The following is a 27,881-nucleotide window of genomic DNA, read 5'->3' as shown; positions in this document are numbered from 1 at the left end:
GATTTAGATACCCCCTTCTTCTCTTGTCAGTTTCATGCCAGACTTAATGAAAATTGAGGTTTTGGAGCAGAATTATGTCTCAGTACAATGGACTATTTCAAAAATACCCACTTCTGCACTTTTCTGCACATGCTTTGGAATGCAAGGGGTCCCTTCCTGCACTTACCTGTCTTTCTCTGAATCTGGCTCCACTGGCTTTGACATTTATAAAAGTCTCAACTGCTTATGTCAGCACCTTTGACATTCTGTGGTTCTTTGGGAAAGGGCTAATTAAAAATGAAATTGAAATGGATGGAAATAATATATGACTCTTTGTATGGAACCACTAGCCAGGGGGCTCTTTGCCCAGGTGGCTGGAAAGGGACCAGGAGAAAGACTCTGCACAAGACCCTGTACCCCTCTCTCTGTTCTCACTCACTTTGCTCCAGCCCCCTCTCTCTGCAACCAGATATATATATATTCTGCCTGAGTTGAAAGCTGAGGCCTCTGAATAGGAAACTTCTAAGCACATGGAGCCACTCATTTCCAGGTTTCAAACTTGATTTCTGATATACAACTCACTCTCTTCTTCACATCCATCTCAACCTTAGGGCCCTGGTCAGAAACTTCTAACCAGTGTCCTAACTAGAACCCATAACCCTAGAGATGCAGGAGGTGATAAGGTGATGACATAGTGTGTGTGTGTGTGTGTGTGTGTGTGTGTGTAATTAAATATGTATACATACAGAATTCAAACAGATTATATCTGAATAGTATGAATACATTTGGGGCACTTCCTGTGTGCGAGGCACTGGTTGTAAAAAGACGGAAAGATACAGCTCTAGTCTGGATTACAGTTAAAGATAATTAGCGTAATGGGATCTCATTCAAGTGCCATGGGCATCTAGGAGAGGGAACCCTGTAGAAGTCAGGATTCCCAAAGGAGCTGGAGTTTTGAGATGGGTTATAGAGGATGAGTAAAATTTGGGCAGACAGGCAGGCAGGCAGGCAAACAGGAGGTGTCCCAAGCAGATGGAAAAGCATGAGACAGTGTAATCTGGAAGGTGCAAGTCCTCTGAAGTCTGAGCTGAGAATACAGGAAGAAGACAAGGAGAAGTGTTGGGTGGAGGTCCCTTCACAATGGCCTTTAGGTGCCATGCAGTGGAAGTTACGTTTTATGCTCAAGTCATTGGAAAGCTACTGAAAAATTTCAGGCTGGGGAAGAGAGACATGGCCAGACGTGTTGGGCATCAAAGCTGAGGCATGTATGCTAAAAATAATTTAAATCAGAGGGAAGTAGGATTCTTTCTTCATCATTGGAAAAAAAAATAAATAAAGCTCTTACCTCAGCTTTGGGTAGAAATCTTTGCTTTTTCCTCCGGAAATACAGCTTCATCTTCTCCTTTGTGGTTTCTGGGCTGGTGCTTTCCTAATCTGGTCTTGCAAGCAAAGCTACCAGATGGCTCTTGTCCCTAGCACCGTCCCGGGCAATCCCGCCTGTCGGGGTTGATGAATGAGCTCCTCCCTTGTACTTCTGACTTTTGCATTGCCACCTTACCAACTGTGTGACTGCAGACTCTCTCAATCGAACCATCATGCGTGGAGATTCATGAGCCCCCTTGGGAACAGACCATTTCCCTTAAATCACTTGTCAGAGGCACTGAGAGCCTGCTACTTAGTGGAACATTAGAAACAGTTTTAGTATTTTGAACTCTGACCTGAGTTCGATGTGATCAGTCTGAATTTGAGTCTCTCTCTTCTGCTCTTTACTCCTTTTATTTCTTCCTTTTTCCCTCCAATTTCCCTTTTCCAAAATTTTTAGGTTTCATGTTACAACTTTTTCTCCCAGGGAAGATCTAGTGTTGTGATAAAAGAGTGACTAGTCCATCCAGGTCTGGTCTACCAGAGTGAACCCTGGGCTGGTGTGGGCACCGTGTTGGGAACCATCCTGCACATTTCCACCTTGCCCCACTCCACCCTCACCCAGGGGCACTCGGGGTTCTTCCTGGCAGTCCAGAGGGAAGATTCTGGAGGGCACTGTTGGAAAGAAAGAACCAGAAGGATGATGTGGAACTGCTAAGAATCTGCGGAGAGCTGGCTATAGGGGAAGATGGAAAAGAAAGGTGAGGATTGAGAGGGTAGAAATCTAGGGGTGAGAAGGACAAGGGAAAATAGACTGGGAAGAAATACACCGTGTTGGAAGAGTCTTGAAAGGACAAGACAAAATATGGCTCTGTTAGTACGTCCCGTGGCACTCAGCTTCCCCACGGAAAGTGGTACAGGCTGCTGCGTGGAAGGGGCTCGTTATCTACAGCTGTGACCATAATTGCAAAGACCTTGATTGTAAGTTTCTGGCAGGTGGGAACTGGGTGCTGTTTGCTTCATTCTTTCTCCCTCGCTAGCCATGCCCTTCGGGACTCCATGTTGGTCTTCTGCTGAGGGATCTGTGACAGCAGCATCTGAGTCTTTTGGTTCACAAAGCAATACACTGAGGGTTTTAACACAGTTTGACAGGAATGGAAGAATATTCTCCAAGCCCTGGCACCTGTCCTTGCAGCCACTTTCCCGAAACAGTGGAACAACTTAAAATTGCCATTCATCTGTCTACTTTTATAACCGTTCTTGTTTTTAATTCACAACTGGGGCATAGAGTCCATCTTCTGATGTACCATCAGCTCTGTGTGGCCAGACTACCATGGAGCAGGGTGCCCTCCAGGAAAAGCTCCAGGCAGTGAAAGCTCCATGTCAACAGTGGAAAGTGTGTTGGCTGCTCTGGGATATTCCACCCGCAAGTAATTGCCGTGGTATTTTTAAAACGTCTCTATCAGGATATAGGCAAGGCCGATGCTCAGCGAGGGGCGGGGGGGGGGGGGACCGTGGTACATTCCTTCTGATTGACCGGAGCATTGATTAAATATTTGGACTGTCACCCCTGGATCTAGGGTGGAGGCTGAGGTTGTACATGGTCACATATTTTCCTTTTGGTTGAACTAGTATTTGGGGCACGGGATGTTTTGACATCTGAATTAAACCCCAGCCCTCTCAGTGGGGAAGGAGTGTAGCCAACCCCCACACACACCTAATTTTCCCCAACCCCACTCCTTGCCAGGATGGAACCCAGGAGTAGGGCTTAATGGTGCCCAGCTGGGCGGGAGGGGGGCAGGGTTCGAATCTAGCAATCTAGAATCTACGTTCCCTCTGCTGCTCACTGGCTTCCCTGTCTTTCTTTGAAAGGCAAATGCTCCAAGCTGAGGCTCTGAATAGACAGAGGATTAAAGGCTTTTGAAGTCAAAAATAGGTCTTCAAAGCTGCCAGCAGTGGCCAAGGATTCCCTCCACAACAGCCTGGGTCCAAAAACCCAGCCCAGCACACATCTCCCAGACACTTTGGGAAGCTCATTTCCTTTGTGCAGCAAGACCTGTGCCGTGTGTGGGTCTCAGACTTGCACGCCGAGGAGCAAGCATTGCGGGGGGATGGAGCCAGGTGGCTTCTGCACTGACCAATACGCCGCAGCTCACAGGAGGCTATACCTTATGGGGATACTGCAGCAGGTGCCGTCAATGCGGCGAGCGCATCCAAGTTCGCTGGGGGTCCCGCTCTAATTCACATCGGTTCTTTATGAGTTTGGGCCACGAGCCAGACTGATGGGCATCAGATCCCTTGGGTTCACTTGTGCCGAGTGCATCGTGTGCTGGTTGCTCTTCTGCCGTCTGGAAACCATTAGCATTGAAATGGTTTCAGCCGCTCGCTGTGTACTCCGTGTCCCAAGAGGCACAGCCCAGCACAGCCCCGGTTCTGGGAGCCAGAAACCTTTTGCTTCCTGTAGGATTTCCAGTTTAAAACGCAGTGAAGCCCTACCCTCCAGGCCATCATCCAGTCCTCCCCTTCTGTCTCTTCCTTTTCCTCCCCTCTTGGAGCTCAAGAACAATGATACGTGCAGGGGGGAGGGCGGGCTCCTGATACCTATCCTTGTGTCATTTCTTGCCCACCTTGTAGGTTTGAAGTGGGGGGGGGGGTGCAAATAAGTCACTCTTTAAAAAGCCCCCAGGAAAGGAGTTGCATTGTACATTCTCTGCTGTGTGCATTTTGTAAAATGGAATCTCTAGGAGAACCCTCAGAGGAAATGGGGACTCAAGCCTCTAGCCACCTAAAGTCGCAAAGAAAACCGTATTGTAGTCATCACTGCCGGCAGTGCCTGCTAATACGCTGGGAGGGCTGTCGGCCTCACTTAGTCCTCATCGAGCCCCGTGGTTGGGGACACTGCGTCTCGGAGGGTGGCACCACTCAGAAAGGAAACATTGGATTCTAACCAAGATCTTCACAATTCCCAAGCCCACGCTCTTTCTGCTTAGCAGGCTCGTGCCCCATTTAAGCTTGGGCAGGCTGGAGGCCCCAGGAGGACAGAGGAGCCAAGGAGGAACAAACAGCTGCAGTTCACACTAGATAGTCCAGTCATGGGTTTCTCTGAGGAAGCAAAATGATCTTTTGAAAGGAAACTCACGCAGTCCGTCAGCTTCTTGCCAACACGAGTACAGTACAACCTGCCAAAAACAGCCAAACCTTGTTTTGGGTATGAAAGCAGCTGTTATAATAAACTCCTCTGCTCTACCTCTTTTTCCTGTTATGGTAGAAGGACTGTTGAACGTAAATGTCTCCAGTACATGGATTTTCTGGGGTCATGAAAACATTTTTTAATTGGCAGGCTCTCTTACATTTTTTGGTGAAGTTGGGAAGTAAACAGAATGCCACATCCCATTTCAGATTTGTTCACAGCATAAAGGTCTCTGGATCCAAGAAACTTTATTCCCTGCCCTCCCCGCCCCAACTCCCTTGGGCTGGAGCCTTCTCAGGCATTGGGCTTGTTCCAGAACGAATGGATCTCTGCCCCCTCTGCTACCCCAGGACTGACAATGCAGAGGGAGGGGAATGAGAGCACAGAACTTAGAGTCAGATCTGGGTTTGAACCCTGGTCCTGCCAACCTCTAAGATGTCACCTCAAGGGAATTATTCTCAGCTTCAGTCTCCTGATCTATAACATGGCATAGTAGTAACTACTCATTAGGTTGTCATGAAGTTTAAAACAAAATTCAAAATAATAGCCAACATTTATATAATTCCTATTATATGCTGTGTGGTGTTAGGTGTTTTACATGTATTATTAACTCATTTAATCTTCTCAACAACCCCGTGGGGTGGGCACCATGCTGGCCATATTCTAGCCCCTGGGGATACAGTGGTGAGTTGCAACTGACAGAAATCTCTGACTGCATGAAACCTACATTCTTTTTGAGGAAAGACAAAAGAGAAGTAAAATAAATAGCATGTTAAATGGTGCTTAGTGCTATGGAGAGAAATAAAACGGGAATGGGGAATGGGGGAGAGTAGTGTCATCATTTTCAAAAGAATGATCAGGGAAAAGCCCCTCTGACAAGATGACATTTGAGTAAAGACTTTTTTAGAAAGTGGGGAGGGGGGGGCCGTGAAGATATCCAGGAGAGAGATTCCTAGGCAGAGGAAAAGGCAAGTGCAAAGGTCCTGTAGCAGTGCGTCTGGTGTATCCAAGGTGCAGCAAGGAGACCAGTGTGGAGCTGGAGTTGAAGAAGCAAAGGGGAGAGCAGATGAGGTCAGAGAGGTCACGGTTGGGGCACAGACTGTATAGGGCTTTACAGGCCTCAGCTCTGTGTCTCAGAAGAGAAGCTACCAGAAGAGCTTGAGCAGAGGAGGGACATGATCAAGATGAAGCCAGATGTGTAGAAAGGACACTTCTGATTCATTCACTACAGCTGCTGCCCCTACTGTTGGTTCCCACAAGGACATTTGCCAAATTTTTGAGACTGTTTAAGTAGGACATTTCTTACCAGGACATCTGGGCCTCCACTGTCAACATCGTACTTGTTGATTTTAACAACAGATGAAGTTTCCCCAACTTGTCCTGTATTTGCATCCAGCCTCCTCCCTTCTGGGATGATTCCATCCTTTGCTGCCTCTCTGCATTGGGTTGTCTTGAGGATACTACTAAAGTGCTGCATAGATGCCTGTGGTCTGCACTCATGATTCATACTGTATTGTTCCACTTTGCATTAGTTATTGGTCCAGGGACTCACAGACAAATATTGCTTTGGCCAGGCAACCAAGAGAACCAATGGAGAGCAAGGATGCAGAAGGAGATGTTTGTCAATGGGCTTGCTCCCTCAGTGTGACCGAGAACTCACTAGCACCTATAAATTCTTTTGGAAAGGATTACGATATCCTGATATTCCTGTGAGAGGCCAGGCATTGCAAATTCTGAGCCTTAGGTATGGGTGGCTTCTAGAGCTCAGACATCTCCTGAAATAAAGTCCAAATGTATGTCTGGGTGCATTTTGGGGGAGAGAAGTCATGACTTTCATGTTGCTTCTTCCTTGAATGGCTTCATCACAACTGCAGGCCATATTTGCAACCTTGGATATGGTAGTGCATTAACCTGACAATATATACATTTCAAAAAGGGGTCTAGTTTCCTGATATTAAGAATCTGTAATATCTCTATTTAACCAATATTACTTGTAGGGTTTCCAAGATAGATAAATTGTGGTCTCTTAGAAGGCATGGAATGTATTTTTGAGGACATCAGGTGTGCTATCACACAGGTGTTTTGCCTCCTTTTGCCCAGTGACTAAACCGCTAGGAATTCACCGGCTGTATTTAGATCACTTATTCTCATATGCTCCTCGTTGTCTTTGAAACACCTCCAATTTTAGCAATGCGTTACAGACATGCACATGAGCCAGATAGTTTAAAACAACAACCTAGGCCTTAGGTATTTGGAAGCACTCCCCCCCGATTCCCTCGGGTCCTTTGTGGACAGGGCTCACACACAGGATGAGGTCCCAGCTGCAGAGGGGAACAAAAAGAACAGTTTAACAGGGAAGCATAGTGACTTTGCAGCAGTCAGTGCTAGAAAGAGATGTTCCTGAAGTCATGCTGGCACATGCGGACCCGTTCTGGTACCGGACGCAGGGTGTGCACCTGGAGTGTCTGTTGGTCACTGCTGTCTGCAGACATACCTGAAGGGGGATTTCGGTGGGTCGCTGCTTCCCCTCGGGGCACATTAGTCCACTGGGCCCAGTTCAGAGAAGCCCTCAAGGGGTTCTTAGCTGGGACTTAGAGAAGTTACCAAAAAGATTTGTTGAGAATGACTGATCCCACGCTCTGGAATGCAAACCCTGCACAGTTTATGGTACATAATTATATACAATAAACTATAAAGGACATAAAGTGGGTTTTGATATCAGGTTCCAGTTCCTCCTCACTAAAGGAACTGGTAAAAACCCTTCATCATTGTGGCTACGGAAATAGTTCTGGTCCTGTCTGAATCTGTTTCCATATGTCCACACTGCCCCTTCCCCCACTGTTTAGTCTTACTGACTGAAGCGACGTCTGCCTCTCACATCAGGGTCAGAAGCGTCCACGGGCCCCCCTGTTTATCACTGTGGAGGAGAAAAAGGGCCATCAGAAACATCAAATACGATAAGCTTATATTTGATAAGTAGAGAAGATCCGCCATAAAAATTATGAAGTAGAAGTCTGCTTATTTTGAGAAATTTCACATTTTTGATCAAGATGGAAATTTTTTTTAAAGATTTTATTTATTTGACAGAGAGAGAGAACAAGAGAGGGAACACAAGCAGGGGGAGTGGGAGAGGGAGAAGCAGGCTCTCTGATGAGCAGGGAGCCCGATGGGGGCTCGATCCCAGGACCCTGGGACCATGACCTGAGCCGAAGGCAGACGCTTAATGACTGAGCCACCCAGGCGCCCCTCAAGATGGAAATTTTAAAAGGAAAACATGACAAGGACACTTGCTTCAGGTTCAGTCTGTGTTTCCGTCCGCCAACACAGGTGACATTTCAGTTTTGTCCTGGCCCTAGTCTCTGTTCCTCTCTAACCCGAATATACTACTAGAAGATAAACTGAGGCATATTAAGAATTTTGAGAGTTGAAGCAAACATCTGTTCAAATGGGGGCAGTGACAAAACAGAAGTAGTTAGAAGCGCTCCACCCACAGGAGCCAGGGGAAGAGACTTCTGTAGAGAAGGTGCCCTGTAGCAAGGAAAGGAAATTAATTGATTAGCTAATGCTTAGGCCTAGTTGGCTGTCCTTAGGTTTCAATCTTGTAACCTAGAGGCATTTACAGACTTAGGTTTTGGTTTGCTTATGTAGGCCGCCAGGACACGCCAGCCACCTCAGTCTGATGGACTCCTTGTCTGATGATATAACAATACCAATCTCTCAGGGATTCATTATCTTTTGCTACAGAGCTGTCCTCTGTTTCCTGGAAAGATGGGAGGAGGTTTAATCTGTTTGCCCAGAGCCTTTTCCTGCTGGAAGATCAGGCCAACTGGATCCCCTGTGCGTGAGGCATCAGTACACTTCCTGTGTCACAGCATTATGCGTCCCCTTGGCAGAAAGTGGTTTGAGGTACACCCTTGCATCACCCTACAGAATGATACAGCTGGGAAACTGTTTTGCACCTACTCCCTGCACGAATTCAAGGGTTTGACTGATCTGTTCCCGGCAGTGGTGCAGAGACTCAGAACCGTGGTGCTTGACTTACTAGAAATGAGATAGCAGAGTAAAGATAAGCCCAGTCGGTTTGGTCTCTTCAATGTAGTACCTATTTTTGTTTCATGAGGGCGGGAGGAGGGAGAGGCATTGAGGTTGAGGAAGAACTCTGGATTGCATCTACCAAGAGAGAACACTTTAGTTGTCTCGACATAGCACCCCAAATGGGCAGTGCCTGGCGTGTGGGCTGAACCACTGTGTTTGGGTCCCAATTTGCGGGCCACATGAGGGCACATGGCTCTGGGGCCAGTGGGGTGGGGTGGGAGGGAGTTGAGTGGAAGCTGAGGTCTTGCCCTGCTCTGAGGACCAGGTGTGCAGCTAGATCTCAAGCCTTAGTATTGGCCATTTGGGAAGTAAGCATCACCACATTGTAACAGCAGGAGAGAGATTGGTACTCGTTTCTTTACCTAACAGACTTGCTTCATTGTGCCCTTGATGTCCAAGTAATTTTACACGACTTGTTTCGTGCACAAGTTTGTTTTCTCTTTACTCTCTAGAACCTGCTGTTCATTGCCAATAATCTGTGTCATCTCTGTGTCCGACATTCCACCCAGCTGGTTGGGACACAGAGGACTCAGTGATAGCAACCTTCCTTAGAGTGTCTTTCCCAAGGCCTCTTATTGTTTATTTTCCTTTCCCTGTTGCCACAGCTTTCCCCTTTCTTCTGTTATTTCTAGATAATCACAAGTCTTAGCTCTTCTCCTAAAAAAATTTTTTTGGGGGGTTATTTCTATCCCCTGCTCTGCGAGCCTTTCCATCCTCCCCGAGGCCTGTACAACCAAAGCCTTTGAAAGAAGGAGCCCTCCCTGAGCCCCTGACTCTCCCGGCCCCACTTGAATGAACATTTCTCTTAGGTGATTTGTGCCCACCCGTGATGTCTGTCTGGGAAGTGAGCAAGTATGGAAACCATCAGATCTTCCCACCAAGCTCAAAGCCAAGAAGATTTACTTCTAGGCCGTAGTCTCATAGATACAATTGAGTAAATCTACAGTCACATAGTCACTGGGGGCTCTGTATACCCTAGTAAATTAGTGCTTCTAATTTTATAAGCACTGTCATAACCACAGTTGTAAGTGGGATTTTTCCTTTTACTGGAGTATATGTTCCTATGCTTTACTAGGTGTTGTTTATTAGGTGTTGTTTCCCCTAAGTGCTGTATAAAATGATGGATTGTTTCAGGGCAACCGGCAGACTGTATTTGCAGGTGGTTGGTTGTCTTTACTAGACTTGCTGCTATAACGCAGCTGCTTTCTGGCCGGAAGGAACATTGCATAGTAGCTGGGGTTATTAAGTCCAGACTTGATTTTATTCCTCATTTAGAAATGGATGCTTTGTGAATCACTGAATCCTTCTTTTTTAGTTCCTCTTCAGGGGCATGCATGATGTGAAAGTAATGAAATAACACTGTCTTTGATTGCAAGATCATACTGCTGGCCTGTCAGCAATAGGAGGAGAGCTTTTCCAACACCTCCAAGACTTCCTGGGGAAGTTTTGCTGCCCCAGGAAGGAAGAGCCCTGCTTTGGGCCCTATTCTAGAAGGCGTGTGTGTCCTTGGTCTGCTGAGTTGAGCCCATCCCTGGCATCCCATTGTGTAGTGGCCACTCAAGACAAATACTTCTTGGGGCGCCTGGGTGGCTCAGTTGGTTAAGCATCTGCCTTCGGCTCAGGTCATGATCCCGGGGTCCTGGGATCTCCTCCCATGTCAGCCTCCCTGTTCAGCAGGGAGCCTGCTTCTCCCTCTCCCTCTGCTGCTCCCACTGCTCGTGTGCGTGCGCTCTCTCTCAAATAAACAAAATCTTTTAAAAAAAAGAGAGAGAGAGAGCGAGAGAGACAAATACTTTTTAACTGGAGGGAACCACAGGATATTTTAAAGAATAATAAGCAATAAACTCATACTATGTTCTAAACTATATACAGCTTAGGAGGAATTAATGTAAACAAATATATGCTACAAATTAGAAATGAAATACATGAATGACTCCCTGGTGGGTGATTCTGATACAGATTTCAAATTCCATATTTACTGGGGTAATGGAGAAAACCCTGAGCTAGGTGTGGGTTGGACTTGTCCTAAGCTTTTCTTTCCGTCTGTTTAACGAGTTTACAGATCCAATTAGAAGCTGTTGGCCATTTGGGCAATAAGATGCATTTCTTTGAGCGTGAAATACAATTAAGTGATAGCGTAAACTAAGAAGTTCATATTGGTGAAACTGTGTATATATTTTCTGCATGTCTGATCTCCATTGAATAATTGACGAGAGCTAATGTGGCCTGGACCAAATTGTGCAGTTCTTTGCTACAAGAGGTCAAGTTCAAAAGGTATTTTGCCTCCACTGTTGGCATCTCAGCTGGTGTATTTCTGATGTTTTTCTGTTTCTGTCTTTGGGTCTGGTTGTTGCTGTTAGATATTTGTGCATCTCATGAATGTTCAGAGGTCTTGTGCTCCTTTGGACTCTTGGATTTTTTCTGCTTGGCAGCTGGGGTTTTAATCCCTGCATGATTTTAGGAGGCAAAGAGAATATCCTCCAGACTGAGGCTTCTCATTTGGAATCCCTTCCTCTATAGTGATTCCTTCATCTGAACCCACGTGTGTCCTCCACCACTGCCTGTCCTTAGGCTGATTCATCTGTGCTCCACCTCATAACTTTGCCACCTGACTTGACGTGGGTGACAGATCAAGCCAGTCCTGTACCTCATCTCCCAGGCGAGAGGGAAATTCACTTTCAGGGTGGTTGGTCAGAGTTAAGTCAACCCTGTATTCGTGGTATGAAGTTAACAGACATGTGGGAACTGAACCCTTAACATTGTCAGTTTCACTGGGAATCTAAGATGATCGTACCCTGCAGAGATCATGAATTTGAAATGTATTAAATATCCATGGAAGTTTTGAATTCAAAACATCTAGTGTGCACAAATATCACTAATAAGAGTGCCCATATGATCTCTGTAACCTGGAGGGAGAGAGAAGGAACAAAGGTCCAATATAACCTTCACTCTGTCCAATGATCCTGAACTTCTCCAGTGACTTCCCCATATGGACAGAGCAGTTTGATTTGTTTAAATGTGATGGGTCAGTTGCATCAGGTTGAGTAGCAGCCCAGCAGATGTTGAACAACCAGCCCTCCAGGAGGTAGAAGTCCTGATTTTGTAGCATTTGTTGATTTCTTTGGTGTAAAGAAAGTGTGACCAATTCCAAGCTGCCAATGGAAAGTCACTGAACATGGAGTTGTGAAGAGATACAAACCCTTGGTTCTCATCAGTCAGCATCAGTTGGCCCCAGCACACCCCTGAGGAATCTATGGGAAATTTTGAATTTGAGTTGTGACTTAGAAATCCATTTTTGAAACATCTCTACTGTCAAGAAAATCACTTTATTTATGTATGTGTCTGTGTGTCTATACAAATATGTGCATTTATCCATTTTTATCTAGTTATTTCAGTTTTAGATAATTTTCTAAATTTAACGCTGTCTTCTGAATTCTTTACAAAGTCATGGAAAATTTAATAAGCATACATTTTCCCATTTACTTTATATTCAATTATAATTCGGTTGCATGCCCTTTTTTTTTAAGATTTTATTTATTTATTTGACAGAGACACAGCGAGAGAGGGAACACAAGCAGGGTGAGTGGGAGAGGGAGAAGCAGGCTTCCCACGGAGCAGGGAGCCCAATGCGGGACTCGATCCCAGGATCCTGGGATCATGACCTGAGCCGAGGGCAGATGCTTAATGACTGAGCCACCCAGGCACCCCTGCATGCCTTCTTTTTTGTGTATCAGGTTTCCATTTTTATTTTCCTTTGACCTCTACAACCATAGCTTCTGCCCCATGGAAACATTTCTTCCTCTCTCTGTCCTTTGTCCACACTTAATAGCAAGTATGAATAACAAGCTGGTGAATGGGAGGCTCTTCACTTCAACCTAGGGACCTCACTCCTCTTACGGCGGGGCCATAGTCTCTAAAATAGATCCCTCCCACTCCCCTCATTATTTATTTGCCAGTGTTTCCTCATTTGGGTCATTTCAAGTTGATTGACTCATTTCTCATCACAGTTCAGAACTGAGGCTACATTCAATGCAGAGCAGATAATTACTTTAAAACACAGACAGTAAAATCCATTTTCTGTCTTGGCTCAGTTTTCCCTTAAGTGTCCTCAACTATAGTCTTCACTTGAAGAAAGTAAAAAAAAAACATGTATTCATAAAGGAATGAGGAATGTCTGTCAGGCTGATTGATATTTTCATTTACATGGAAGCCCCTTTTTTCCCATCAAAACACTAGTTCTGTTGGTTTAAAGAAATCCAGTAGGTATGTGAGAGAGCATGGATTAATCTCTTTTTTATACCAGCACCAGCTCCACAGCATAATTCCCACGTGCGCCAACACTGTTTTAGTGATAAGCAGCAAACACACTGTCATTAACTGGCTCAGCAGGGTTCCCATCATCCTGATAGTAGCTCCTCAGCTGCCCCTAAAATAACACTTTTTAAAGCAACAACACTCAAGGCAGATGTTGGATTGTGGGTTTATATCTCTCATCTTCGCCCTGTCGGATTTAGTTTTGTAAGTGCTAAGGGACAGAAAGAGTAGAAATGCTGCCCTGCTGCTTTAGATCTTGGGGTTCGTTTCGGGCTGGGCCGGGGTCTAAAGAATACCTTGCGTTCCTTCAGTTGGTAAACCCCGCTGCACTCCCCACCTCCTGTGGTGAACAGAAAACTCTTCCTTTCTGGCTGTGGGTACCCAACTGTTTGGGGAGGACAGGGGTTCCCCAGGATGTCTGCATTTTGACTGTCAGGCCTTTGAGCTGAATGCTCTCCCAGGACGGCTACCCCCTGGCCAACAAGACAGATCCGTATGTCACTTTCACCAGAAAGCTGGACACAAAGGTGGGAGGGAAGTTCATGAGATCCGGGCACCTGAGAGCTAGGGGAGGCGTGCTGCTTCCAACCTGTGTGAGATGGGGTTGGGGGGGAGATGTGTTCCCTAAGGGGAGTGACAGAGCCTTTGTTTCCCACTGCCAGAATCTATGCCTCAGCCATGTACTTGTTAAACTGCTTGATGTGTAGAGTTCTAGAGAATTACCTGGTGTGTTTAGAGAAATGCAAAAGCAGTAGTACAGAGAAATAAATCCCCACACCTACAGGAGGTGGTAGCCGTGCCACGGCCTTTAAAAACACACAGGTGCATAGATTTATGCAATGTGAACCACACAGGTACTAAAAGGGTTCAAGCCCAGCAGGGCTTGGGGCGAGGCTAATATTAGGAAAGGATTCATTGAGGAGGAGATGTGTGAGTGAAGGTTCAAAAGAAGTCATTTCATGGAGAGAAAATGTGTTGTGGGGAGAAGGAGGGCACATCTCAAGACCTGGAGAAGAAATAAGCAGATCTTCGGGGGGTGCAGCATGAGCTCCGCGTGGGTACCCTGGTGCTCTTTCCCATACTTCCCCAAGCTTTTGCTTCCGTGTACTCGCTGAAGCCTTCTCTGACCCACCCCCCTATTTAAATTGCCATCCACCTCCTCTCCCACATGCCCTTTGCTCATTCCTGGCTTTATTTTTCTCCAAAGTGCTTATCACCTCCTAACACCTTACCGTAGCCGCCTACTGGAGTATAATTTCCATAGGAGCCAAGATTGTTGTCTGTTTTGTTGACCCTTACACCCAGTGCCTCGTACATAGTAGGTGGCCCATACTTATTTCTCTTTTTTTAAATTTTATATATTTATTTTGACACAGAGAGAGAAAGCACAAGCAGGGGGAGCAGCAGAAGGAGAGGGAGAAGCAGGCTCCCCTCCAAGCAGGGAGCCCGACACAGGGCTCGATCCTAGAATCCTGGGACCATGACCTGAACCGAAGGCAGACGCTTAGCCAACTGAGCCACTAGGTGCCCCTCCATACTTATTTCTTGAATAAATGAATAATGGGATGTACCAAGAAAGAAGCATGGTGAAGTGGGCAGGGTTTAGGGAGCTAAATTAGAATTCCGGAGGAGAACTGGGAAACCTGAAGCCTAAAGCCAGGGCTGGCTCATGTTTGAGTGGCAAAGACAATGGAGTTCACTGAACTGTAGTTTCCTCACTGTAGGATGGATGTTGGCCAAGACGACAGCTGATTCTCTTCCTAGCCCTGAGGTTCTTTGAACCCTCTTGGTTAGATGCTAGCTGGTGTGCAACTTGGAATCTACTTTGAGCCACCTGGGACTTACTATTGCAGTGGAGAATTACCATGGATCTCTGAAACATGGGCTCAAGCTGGTATTTGTAAAAGGGTTTTGCCAATGTACTCCAGGCAGATTTTTTGTTTGAGGGGGATAAGAGGCTAGAGATAAATTAATTTTTTTTATCACCATTTAATAAATCCTTCTTTCACTGCCTTCTTTCCACTCTCTTACCTCACCCAACTTCTGGAGGTATTGACGACCATCCATAGATGAATGAGCCATTGGACACTGGCTTTGGTGGCTACTATGTCGTGTACTAGAAGCCCAGAAGAAAACTCAGTAGGAGCAACCAACTTGTTTTGGTGTCAGACTTAAACCGGGCAAGTCCCCTGCGTGTCTCATAGTTTGCCTTGAAATTATAAAGCTACCTTCTCTTCCCAGCCCACCCCATTCCAAAAATTCCATCGCCAATGGGGGATGATTCCCCTGAAGGGCTAACAGACCTTACCAACCAACCTTCAAGACAATCCTGACCTCTCACAGAGATAATGAGCATTTATTTAGGGTGGAATCAACTTGCTGCTCAGTATGTCACCACAGAATAGTCAGAAATTACAGCCTGTAAGAAGCCCCAGGCCTGTAATAGTTAACTTACTGGAGACTAAATTTTACTGCTCATTTCTGAGAAAGGCATCTTCTATCAATGTTTGAAAAGATGGTTCTGCACCCCTTTATTTTGACAGAATACTTCTAGAAGTCTAACCTGTCAGCTTTCTGCAGTTTATCTTTTTAGGCATCCTTAATCTCGCTTTGTTTTGCTTTCCACTTCTGGAAGTCAGTAAGCTTAGAGAAGCAGCATGTGATAACCCTAAGTTCATCTTATAGCTCAGCCAGTTACTGGCTTGGATAGTCAACCTCTTTGACGGGCACTTTCCTAAACTCTATAAAATTAGGGCCAGAATTCCTACTTTGCAGAATCATTAAAGGCATTGTAAGTAACCAGAAGAGGGTGCCTGACACCTATGAGGGCCTCAGGACTAGCAGCCATCCTCAACAGTTACTCTTTGCACCAGCAGCGATGGCAAACTCTCACCCACTAAACAAATGTCCAGTGGCCTTCTTCCAAATACCTGTGCAATGTATGTGTCCAGCTCAATTATACAACAGACTCTGATGGCCCAAGCTGGAGCTGCATTTTCATAAGTCCTTTTCATTAAAAGACTCAGTGCCTAATCACAGAAGGACATTGTTTGGTAGTGCCAGATAATGAAGTAGTCAGGGCTGCTGAAATGTATCATCAGGATTGTTGACAGTTCACGCTGTGTCCCTAGAATAAAATGAATAGGAATAGGGCCAAGAGGAAGGGGGCCAGCGAGGAGAGACAAATGTTGGAGACTTGATGCTTGAGCTCTCCGATGAACGAGGATTCCTTTCCTCAGAATTGAAAGCATTTGTGTACAGTTCATATAATAAAGGATTTCTTCTTATAAAAACCACAGAGAAAATAATTGTGTTCTGTTGAGACACTATATATTCTGGCAGGCGCTATATATTCTGAGTGGCTCATTATAGCTGGCTTTTGCCTACAATTCTTTTTTAGTAGGCAGGGTATAAATGATAAATTTTAAACAAATCACACAGACTCTTAACATTAAACCCAAACCAGAGCTAACTGCCATATATAAATGTTTTAATAAAAAAGAAAAACTATACCCTTGTTGACTGTACAGAATATTAATATAAGCTCACAATGAGTGCCGAAGATTTCGGACTCCTAAAACTCTCTTCTAAATAATTTTCCTGGTTTGAATACACTTTTATGAATACAGGGATGCTATGAGGCTTCTTTTATTTTGTGCAGAAAGTTATTTCATTCCCAAGTCTTACCCTGCTTCTGTTTTCATGCTTCTCCACATCATTTAGGAAACATGGTGTAATAAGGTGTCCAGGGCTAAGATTTATATTGGGGGAACTAAATTACTCATTAATAAAAAAAATTTGTTGCTAACTATAAATCCATATTCTGTCATTTAGTAAATGGCCTTTATAAATAAGGAAAAATTAATTATTTGTGGGATAAAGTGTTCTATATATTTAACTTTTGTTCTAGTGATATTACATAACATCCAAATAGCTAACCAGGATGTTAACTCATACTGTTTTGTTGCTTTTAAGGGCATTTTAATTATAGGAATTTATTTGAATCATCAGTTTTACTGTTAGAGCCAAAGCATTCTCGTGGGCTTATGGGAACATATGCCACCAGGCAGTAGATTAATAACTATAAAAAAACCCCATGAAAAGGTCACTGCAAATCTCAGATCAAGACCTGTGGTTTTCTGGATTTTGCAACCCACCAGCTTTTTGAAGCTTCTCTCTGGTAACATGATCTTTATGGCAACACCACCGAGCTCTGTAGACACTTGTGATAATTAAGACAGACCAGGAGTGTCCCACACTTGCCCACAGTGCCAGGCTTCACCTGACAGGGAAGGGGATTGATCAGCATGAGTCCATTTCAAAAGACAAGCCATCCTTCAGTGATGGCAGAAAAATATGATAGTGAATGAAGGAGACTCTTTTGTTCCCCCAAAAAGATTGGAAAAACAGACTGGATCAGAGCCTGGACCACAGCACTTGGGAGGGCTCTTTATGGAGAACCACAGCAGAAAGGAATTCTCTGCTGGTGAATTCTTCTGGCCCTTTGCACTGTCATTCCTGCAGTGTTTCAATTATTCTCTCCAGCCAGCTAACCGCCGCCCCCTGATCGGCGGCCCCACCCGGCCCCCACTCTTCTTACTCTAAACATGTGTTATTGGAAACAGGGCAACCCGGGGAACTTTGAGTTTGGGCCCTGGGGACCAAATTGTCAGCCTATCCTGAACTTCCATGGAATGCCCAAGGAGTTGACCAGAGCGATTCTAATTTCACTGGGCCCCCAAACTTTCTTTCTTTCCTTTTTTTTTTTTTTTTGCATAATAAAGACTTGGACACTGGAAAATACATTTAAAACATGAGCCAAGAATCAAGTTCAGCGGGAGCTCGTTTAAGAGGGATAACCAATGGAAAAACAGGAATCCTTCAGGCGCGTTCTGTCTGTGGTGTGCTGAATTGCAAATGTGCTATTTGGGCCAGGATTTTCGATACGCCAAGTCTCCCGGCGGTAACGGGCAAGACTGCTTCACTTCCTGAGCTAGAATGTCTTATCTGCAGCACTCTGCAGGTTGATTCCCTTGCCTTTCCCACCACCTCCACCCCCTCCAACAGGAACAAAGCCCCAAGTCTTTGGAAAGTAACGCTGAGAAAACAAACAGTACAAAGGCTGGTAACACGGGGATATCTCTCTTGGATGTTTTCTGTGACCATCTTGGTTCAAGGAGGAGGGGGTCCCCCAGCTTCATGAGTCAGCAGGGTCTCTTTGTAGTAGGCATCTGTATGTTTGGCCAGATGTCCTCCCAGCGGAGGGCAGAGAGGGAAGGATAAAACAGAATTCTTATTAAAAATAAGTCTCTGGGGAGAGAAAAAACAAGACACAGAACGTGTGTCAAGTGGAAAGGGAGGCCAGGCGGTGCCATCTGATATTGATTAAATGCTTGATACAATCAGCAGCAAGAAAGGCACATTGGGAGGAAGTGACCTTGCTCTTCAGAATATGAACCAGTGACAACTGTCTGGGAGCAATCGGCTTGAAGATCACATGCCCAGGAGGTCCGGCAGCAAACACAGCAGCAGCACACATGGGCAGAGCGGGAGGGAAGGACCCTCACCCTGAGAGTGTGCGCACGTGGCTTCGGATTTGCTTTGCCTCACTGACCTCACTTTCCCCATCAATAACACAGTGACATTTGACCAGATGACCTCTAAGCAACTTTCTCACCCTAGATTCTCTTATCTACCCTAACCTCCCCTGTGACCAAATCTTCTAATGGAATGGCTCTGCTAATGGAATGCAAGAAATCGCCCTAGAGAGACATAAAGAGCTCATCCGCCACCGTCCTAAAATCCAAAAGGAATGAAATTCCCCATCAGCCACAAAAGCGTCATCCAGTCTTTCCAAGGGAGGTCAGTCCGACATCGCTGTGTCTATCACCCTTCTCTGCTTACAGTTGCCACCAAAGCAAGTTTTATGGGTTCTGGACATGAGGTGTGGCATGTTTGTGGGTCTCCTTACATTTCCCCCTTTTCCTAATTCCAAAACTATCTTCACTCTGACTGATATAAGGGGTCTTTGTTTCATTTTAAGCTGCCAGATTGTAGAGAGTCTAAGAGCTGATGGGTGTGTGTGTGTGTGTGTGTGTTCATCCTTTATTTAAGGAGGAGCTGTTGAAGTGTTTTTGTTTTTTTCCTCTTTGGCATTGTCATGAGGATAGCAGTATCTGAGTACCAGGTGAGGCTGGATTCCAATGGGAGTGGAAGAGGAAGCTCCCACTGAGATGAAAGGGTCTCACACGAGGACCATGGCAGTGAAGTGGAGAGGAAGGGATGACCAGAGAGAGTCACCATGGCAAAGTGGAGAGAGCATGGTGCCTAAAGTTGGACAGACCCCGCTTTGAATCCTGGCTGTGGTGTCTGTGGGATGCCATCTCAGCTGTCACTACTGTGCCTCCTTGAAGGGTGGTTACGACTAAAGATGCCGTGTGGAAAGCATCTAGCTCAGAATCTGGTACAGTGTGGGCAGGAAATGAACAGCAATAACCTACAGATGAGATGAGTGATAAAAATGTCCCATGGGAAGATTAGCAGGGCCTGGCAACTTAGTGAATTAAGGAATATATGAGAAGACTTGAAGGTGTCTTTGAGTGAGGTATTGGGATAGTGGTCGTATTTAGGTTGGATGGAAACACGGACATTGGTGGAAGTTGGAGTTTTGTTTTGGTGGGGATGGTACCGAGTTCAGTACTGGACAGGAGAGGTGGTGCTGAGACATCCAGGAGTTGATTAAAGGAGGATGGAAAGGAAACAGAGTAAAAGAAATGGGAAAACTGATACCGAGAAGTTGATTTACTCTTGGTCTGTTTGAGTTGGATTTTACAGCTTCACCTTCAGAGGGTTGGCTAACCAAAGGTTGATCCAGCATGATCCTTAGGTCCTCAAAATGTATCTCTCCAATTAAGCATCTTCTGGACCTTGTGAGAAATGCAGAATCTTAGCTCCTACCTCAGACCTACTAAATCAGAAATCTGCATTTGACAGTGTGTTTTGTAAGCGCTTTACAGTTTGAGAAGACTGTTCAAAAGCATGGCAGCCAAACTGCAGTGTCTGCATCCCCTGGGAACTTGTTAGAAATCCACATTCTCAGGCACCTTCCCAGACCTGAATTAGAAAGGCTTTGTTCTGACAAGTCCGATGCACCCCAGAGTTTGAGAATCCCTGCTTAAGTCATGGCACAGATGGATCGAATCCCCTCCCCTTGAGTCTGTAGCACAGAACACCAGAGGGATTGGTTAAACCCTGAAAGTTAAATTGGAGTCATTGTTCTATGCTGTTTCTCTCATCATTTTGCATTAAACACAGCTGAAGAACTCTTTTCACTGAAGAAGGGCACCATGCGTAAAATTACAAACCAAAAGGGGGGAACTTTGGCTGTAGCTTAATCCTCACGATTTACCCATCAAAAGTTATTGAGCACAATTATAGGAGATCAGTCCTTTATGTACTGTTGCTCCTGTGAGATGCTATTAGAAAGATGCACATAGGAAAACAAGGGATCTCCCGATATTCCTTACAATGTGATTTTCACATTAAAATGCCCACAGTCTTTGTCTTCTGTGTTTCTAATCAATCCGATGGAAAATTCCCTTTTTATAGGTTTAGTTTTTGGAGTCACTTGCAGAAGTGATGGTGGTTTACCACTTAGACTAGAACGTTTTTCAAAAAGTTGAACAGTTGAGCAGTCAAAATTTACCTCCTCTCAACAAAAATGTCTGTTTTTTTTTTTTAGTTTCCTAGTTATTCAAATCACTGTGATAACTTAAATAAGGGTCAGCGTCTGTTTTCTGTATACATATAATGTACAAAAATGGTTACAATTGAACATTTTAATCATAAAATTACCTATATTTTCTGCTATAGGTTATAGGGCATTACAGCCAGTGGCATGGTAAAACAGTGGGGGTGGGGGGCTGTCACAATTGGTGGTGGTCGCCAATTTCCGTGGTGTAAATACTCCTTCCAGGGCTGATTTCAGGCTTCCAACAGTTTAACAACCAGTTCCCCAAATTCCTACAAATTTAACAGTTGACTCTTGTAAGCCAGTAGGAATTAGCTCAAGCACACCGCTGAAACAAACATCAAGGGACGGTTCGCAGTTTTTCTGGTTGGCTGTGTTTGAATTGCTATAGGTCCAATAAGAGCTGAAACAAGTAGATTTGGGTGTTTAAAATCTTTTGCCATGTAGAGATTTTTAGTGAAATCTAATTATAATGGATTTGAAATTATTCTGAGACAAAGTTATGTGCTTTTTCCAAGTCATTATTAAATACAACAATGTTAAATTACAACAACATAATGGCAATATGTAAAGTGCTTATGTATGTTTATAAAATACTACTCATCCTATAGGAAGGCATATGTAAAAATTACTCTTCATCATAGTATTTGAAGCAACATGCAGAAAGATACTTTTCAAAATGATATCTCTGGTTACTACTATTAAAATTTGACTTCTCTTACAGGTATTCAGGAAGGAACACAATGTACCAAATGTAAAAATAACTGGGCACTGAAGTTTTCTATCATATTATTATACATTTTGTGTGCCTTGCTAACAATCACAGTAGCCATTTTGGGATACAAAGGTAAGTACTCTTTCCTTTTTCTTTCCAAATGGCAGGTTTCCCTTTATTAATTTAAACATGAAAAAAAAACGTTTTCAAGTATGAAGTATCTCATTAATACAACTCAAATGCACAAGTAAGCAACATCATAAACTTTGTTGTCTTGAGCTTCTTGTAGCTGTGGGATCTGAGTCCTTTTCATGCATTTCAACAATCATAAAGGTCCTCTATGAGTTATAAAGATTTTTCCTCACTGTTGTGTTTTCCTACCTGTTTCTAGCTCCACCCTCTTCCTCAATCTTTTTTCATCTTATCTCTAAGAGGTCCTGTGGAAACCCTGGAGTCAGCACACAGGAAAATTATACTGACCGAGGGTAAGCCAAACACAAGATCTCCAGAGATATGACTTACTTCACCCCAGGGACTGGGCAGCTAGTTCCCTTTTTTCCTCTTCAGCACATTTACTGTGACCACTGTTGTTTATACAATGCCATAAAAATATTGTCCTGTAGAAGTTAAACAGAGAGGGAGCACTGCCACCCCAACAATACTTTATGGGATGTTAGGTATCCTTCTAGTTTGTCTGGTTTAAGGTCAGTGGAAGATTTTGGCCTAAATCTTCAGACTTGCAGACAAAGTGGGTTTCCCCCTTCCCCTTCCCCTCCCCCCCACCACACCCGTTCCAGACACCACAGGTAGAAGGTGTCATGATTCAGAATCACGAGCTGCATAAACCTTTTTATAGAAAACAGTCATGGAAGCCTTCCCATCAAAGACACATGACACAGACATGTCGTCTGGTTTCAGCAAGAGGCAGACGTGGGGGCTGCCGATCTTCAAAACCTTCACTCAGCAACCATCCCGGCTGCCTTCCCTCAGAACTGACAGATTAACAGTGGAGAATTCCCACGTGTTCCCTTCTCTGTTTCTTGGCTCATAGACTTTCTCTCCTTGGGGAGAGAAAGATTCAAAGTGAATTCCCTCCAACCTGTAACTCCTCTCTCCTCTCTCCCAGCGTCTAGAGGTTTCCTGAGGAAACCCAATGTCTTGAAATGAGAATGGGCTTTGGAGCCAGATGATCCAAGCTCACTCTTGATTCTGCCATTTGTAATACAATTGTGAATGTTTATTAAGTGTTTGCTGACATGCTGGGCATCATGCTAAGTTCTCCACATGGCTCCGTAACCTGGAGCCTCCATACCCTCTTTGAGTTTCCTGTTTCTTACAATGGCAATTAGTAATGCCACTTTTCAAGGTGATTGGGATGAGCAAAGATGATGTCATTGAACCGCCTGTCCCGTAGTTGGTCCTGGTAGATAGCGGCTATATTTCTGTGTTTCTTGCTTCTTCATTACTGCATTTATACAGCTGTAGCCAGTAGAATGGCAAAATGTTAAAAATACTCAGTATAGTTGAGGCTTGAAAGTCCCATCTCTGAGGCCACACACATGGAAAATTGTGTGCATCCTGTAGGGTGTTGACTGATGAATTTGAGCAATGGAAATCTGGAAGGTTACCAGGTCATTTTATACATTTGTGATTAGTTAATCCAAACTAGGATTAACAAAGTAAGCGTCAAGAAAGATTATTAAATTGTGGCAAGGCAGGACAAGGGGTGGGGGAGCGAGCCTAGTGGGGAAAAGGAGGGTCTTTTATGTCCTGGGTAATTCAGACTGACTCTCCTCCTTTACCAGGTTATTTAGGTCACTACTCTCCTCTCTTTGACTTTTCTCAGCAAACCCAGACAAAGGAGAAGGTTGGAATCAAACAGCTGTTTAGTAAGTACCTTTAGGGCTCAGTACTGTGTGATATCATGAAAGCAAACACTTAACTACTGAAAGAGTTGACAGAGGTTTGAGGAGCATACCACCATATGGTATTTTGTAATTTTTACCTCTGCAAAGAAAGAAGATCTAGGATCTTTGTGCCTTTAGAATTACACAGAAAGTTCCAAAGGAGAGGGTTTTTGTTTGTTTATTTGTTTTTCAAGTATAAATATTTCCTCCATTTTTATGACACTATAAAACCCTTCTCAGCTCTGGCATGTTGTACATGGGCTGGTCCATTTGTGGGGAACACCTTTTCTCTGCTCTCCACCTAAAAGGCTCCTTTCCCTTTATGTCTCACTTAGACCCACAACCTGCAGGAAGTCCCTGGAGGCTAAGTTAGGCCCTCCTGTTTGTTCCCATAGCACTCCCTGATTTACTCTTAGCCCCTGTCATACCTATCATTATGGCCAGGGGGCTTGTCTGTCTCACCACCCAAACTCTAAGTTCCATGAAGACAAGAGACTCCTATCTTTAGTTTGTTCTATCTCCCACTAGCACCTAGCCTCATGGTACTTATTAGGCACCAAGTAAAGTTACTGGATAAATTAATGAGAGGGAAGATGGATGGATGGATGGATGGATGTTTGGATTATAGATCAGGGCCAACTTCTGTAAAGATGATCAATCAATGTCCAGGGACCTCCAAGCCATTCTGCACCTAAGGCATTGCTACCACTCAGAGCCCTACCTAGAAGTCTAAGATCCTAAAGATCGCCATGTCCTGCTCTGTGGGTGTAATCTGTCCAGGATGAAGCAGGGAGACACTGAGGGAGCAAGTACTAGTGGACGTGAGATGATGGTCTTGCCCCTTTTCCCTCCTCAGGGGCCCCCATCCCTCAGGCGTCTACTGACAAATATAATACAACATGCAGTTTTGGTTTCCAAACATAGTCTTAATGAACTAAAATGTGGATATTTTCCAGATGTGTTTTCTTTTTACTTGTACAGCAATTCTTCTTTCTTGCTGATAAGATTCTAGTGACCCCACACTGTAAAAGGGAGAAAGATAAGACCTAGTTCTCCTTTCCCACATCTCCCTTTGAAGTCTAGAGAAACTATCTCCATTTCAAAAAAGAAAGGAAGAAAAAGCATATTCAGTGAAAGGAGATATTTCTCTGAAGGAGAAGTTAGGAAATAAAATAGAAACTGCTTTATGTATCAGAGTTGGCAAAGGCAACTCCATACTGTTTTTCTCAGAACAGTTTTTTACTTCTCCTTTCATGTCACTTACACGACTGTGAATTAAGATATAACCTAAGTTCCTTCTAGAGAATTTGCTGCACAAGGCAGGGAACTGCTGAGTCACCCACACAGGGCTATACAGTAGCTGCGACCCTGAGGCTCATCAGCTGCTTTACAGAAACCATGTTCTTGGACTGTTCCAGCTTGGGGCATTCTCTGCCTTGGGCTCTTTATTCTCTGTCATGGATCTTCCATGGCAGAAGACATGTCTTAAGTTCAGTGGATTGTGTTTCTTCCAGAACATTCCCTGAACAGGAAAATCGTACTCCACTGTCCTGCCCAGCAGGCATCCATCTTAGGGGAATTAAGATAAAGAAGAAAGAAAGAAATCTGACTCTTTCCAAAATGAATCTCCTTTAACTCGACATTCCTAGTCATAGAATGTCTACCTTGCTGCTAAGCTCTGCTACAGTAGCAGTGACATCTAGATCGGTAGGCTTTCCCGACCGGCATCAAATCACACTGGGTGGCTACTGTTAGAAGCCAGGGTAACACCCGACAACCAGATCTTCGATATTTTTGTAATGAAAACTGAAGTGGTGTTCAAGGTAGGAATGTCTTTATTGCATTCCGGGGGAGTGCAGCTGGTATTCCCGGAAGTCCCAGGTACCCATGCAGGGGCATGTTTCCCCCTCAGGACCGCAGTCTGGGACAGACACCCGTGAGCACCAGGCAGGAGCTCTTGGCCCTGCTCTCATTCCTTGTGCTCAGGGCCTGGACCATGAGCTGTGTCTCTTGTGGGAGGTAACTATATTGAGGAAAAAGAAGTATTAAATAAGAGGCGATGTGGAATTCTAGAGAAAGCATTCATTTTGGAATTAGCTCTCCTGGCCTGCATCTCACTTAGTCGTTTACAAGCTGTGTAATTCTGGGCAAGTTACTGAACATCTCTGAACCTCAATTTCTTCATCTGTAAAATAACAGTTTTAAGGATTAACTGTGGTGATGGTGCAGTGCACCTCTTAAAGAGTAGGCACTGGATAAATAGAGGCTGTTATTATTGGTGTGGTATGAAATCCAATCGTCAGGGAAGGCTTAGCACGTTGGGGTGGTAAGATTGGAGTGGACCCTGAAGGATGGGTGGAATTATGACAAGGGAGAAGGAGGTTAATGGCCCAGGCCAAGGGATGGTACCAAAAGGCTTTTATAGAAAAGGTATTATTGTCAGATTGTCTTAGAGGATTAGGCTTTAGGTACTCGAAGAGGGAACTCTTTGGGCATGATATCCAAAGCAGTGATATTCTGAAGAAAAATTCTCTGTCAAGAAATAGTTTCTAATAAAGGGAAGCCCATGAAAAAACAGACTGCCAGGAACTCTTCTGTTTCATGTTCGTCTTCCTCACATCAGAGAGATCTACAAACTGAGGTCTGCATCAGTAGACTGGGAGTTTCTAGGGTAAGGGAGGATGGCTCTGCCACTGTTTTCCTGATTGACAACTTGAGCTGATAAGGTAAGAGTAAGAACCAACGAAAATGCTGTGTGCTGTTTCAGCAGGTGTTGGTTCTGGATGCCCCTCAGCCTAGTATTTGTAGGCAATAGCAAGCTGCCAGCTTTGCAGCCCTGAAGTTTGCAGCTTTAGACCCAGATCCTGTTTTTAAACGCAGACACACAAGCCCCGGTGCATGTAACCAGTTCATTAGCACTTGTGGCCGGGGGCCCGGGCAAGTAGCTTCCTCACTGCACCCAAGAGAAACCTAACAGATGTTTGTTTTGTCTTTCACAAATGTATTTATTCCCTTTGCACAAACCTGAATTCTCTGTCCATGACAGTTCTGTGTTTTTTAAAACTAAAATGGAAGGAAAATTAGAGAGGGTAGAAAATGACTGCCTGTCAGCATATTTAGAAGTTTCTTCAGCTTCCGGGGGAAAAAAAGGGCGGGACTGAAGATCCTGTGTGTGGTTTGAGGACAGACTGAGGCATGTGTTTTGATTTGAGGATCAAAACTGAATCTTAACTCATCAACATTTTATACTTTATCTTTTTTTTAAGGTTTAACTTTGCTAAAATGCAGATGAAACATTGTGTTCTTCAGAAGTTCTGGGGATTTACAAATGTGCATGCCTATCTAACAGTCTTAAGGTATAGATTATTATAATCATACCTCTCTTGTCTATATAGTCACTTAAAAAAAAAAAAAAAGCAGTGGTAATTCACCTGGATGTTGTACTCCTTGACAGTGCAGAGGCTTCCCGGGGGGGTGGTTTGTATGTCTTTGTATGTATGTTTGTATGACCTCTAGTTCAGCCAGTTTTTCACAGGCCTCAGGAGCCAGCAGGCAGACTCTCACTGATGTAAGTAAGTAGCGTAATAAACAAATATGTGTTGAACACCTACTAAGTGCTACACACTAGGAGCTACAGATAAAACTGAATGCAAATTTTCCTGCCTTAAAGGATCTAATAGTAAACAAGCCAGGACCACACAGTGAAGTAAGTCCTATAGCAGAGAAAGGACTGCTTGCCAAGAGAATTCTGCAAGATGCACCACAGCAAAAATTACCCACAGAAAGTGATGAGCCGAGTCTTGGCTTGGTGAAGAGTCCAGGGAAGAATCTTTCTACCTTTTCTAGGTACAAAGAAGAGCACATGGAAGGGCTTGGGTGAGAAAGAGCATTTGGTGCAATGCACACATTTTATTATAGCCACACTCTAGAAGCTTGAGAGGGAGAGCATGCCAGGCTTCTCCAGGGAAGGTGCTAGGAGCCATGGGGCTGGTTCACTTTGGGTCATACGTCTGTATGAGAGCATGGGAACATACTTCTGCTTCCTGGTAGGAGCCAGGAGACTCTTCTCGTGTACTCATGCATGGGTGGGACAGTTGATGAATAAAAATAACTGGCCCCATTACCTCACAATTAATATACAAAATATATTCATGCTTCAAAAAAAAAAGTCATTCTTCTCAGAAAGCCATTGGTGGTACCAAGACAGACTTGATCTCAAGCTGCTAGAAGTTGGATCTCACAGGAATCACTTCCAGAGAAACACACTCTTCTTTTTTTTTTTTAATTAATTAATTAATTTTATTATGTTAATCACCATACATTACATCATTAGTTTTTGATGTAGTGTTCCATGATTCATTGTTTGCGTATAACACCCAGTGCTCCATGCAGAACGTGCCCTCTTTAATACCCATCACCAGGCTAACCCATCCCCCAACCCCCTTCCCCTCTAGAACCCTCAGTTTGTTTCACAGAGTCCATAGTCTCTCGTGGTTCGTCTCCCCCTCCGATTGCCCCCCTTCATTTTTCCCTTCCTACTATCTTCTTTTTTTTTTTTTTAACATATAA

The 27,881-nt window shown here is 44.4% G+C and overlaps 1 protein-coding gene across 2 annotated transcripts in view; it reads left to right on the top strand.

Moving 5' to 3' along the window:
* COLEC12 (collectin subfamily member 12) overlaps positions 1-27,881 on the top strand; it is a 187,514-nt gene that overhangs the window by 126,197 nt on the left and 33,436 nt on the right. Inside the window, exons 1-2 of one of the 2 annotated variants that reach the window (XM_073898445.1) lie at positions 21,845-21,890; positions 23,252-23,294. Coding sequence is in view for 1 of the 2 variants with exons in the window: in XM_025886872.2 (XP_025742657.1) it covers positions 21,415-21,537 (123 nt within the window). In the remaining variant the exon portion in view is untranslated. Of the gene's footprint in view, positions 1-21,414; positions 21,538-21,844; positions 21,891-23,251; positions 23,295-27,881 lie in introns of those variants that run through there. The other variant, XM_025886872.2, reaches the window with a different exon arrangement.

This window comes from Callorhinus ursinus, unplaced genomic scaffold (genome assembly GCF_003265705.2).
Source record: "Callorhinus ursinus isolate GAN/ISIS: 27379988/994484 unplaced genomic scaffold, GSC_fseal_2.0 scaffold11, whole genome shotgun sequence".
Taxonomy (NCBI): domain Eukaryota; kingdom Metazoa; phylum Chordata; class Mammalia; order Carnivora; family Otariidae; genus Callorhinus; species Callorhinus ursinus.
Note: the sequence above shows the minus strand (reverse complement) of the source record. Positions and strands in the feature narration are given on the sequence as shown.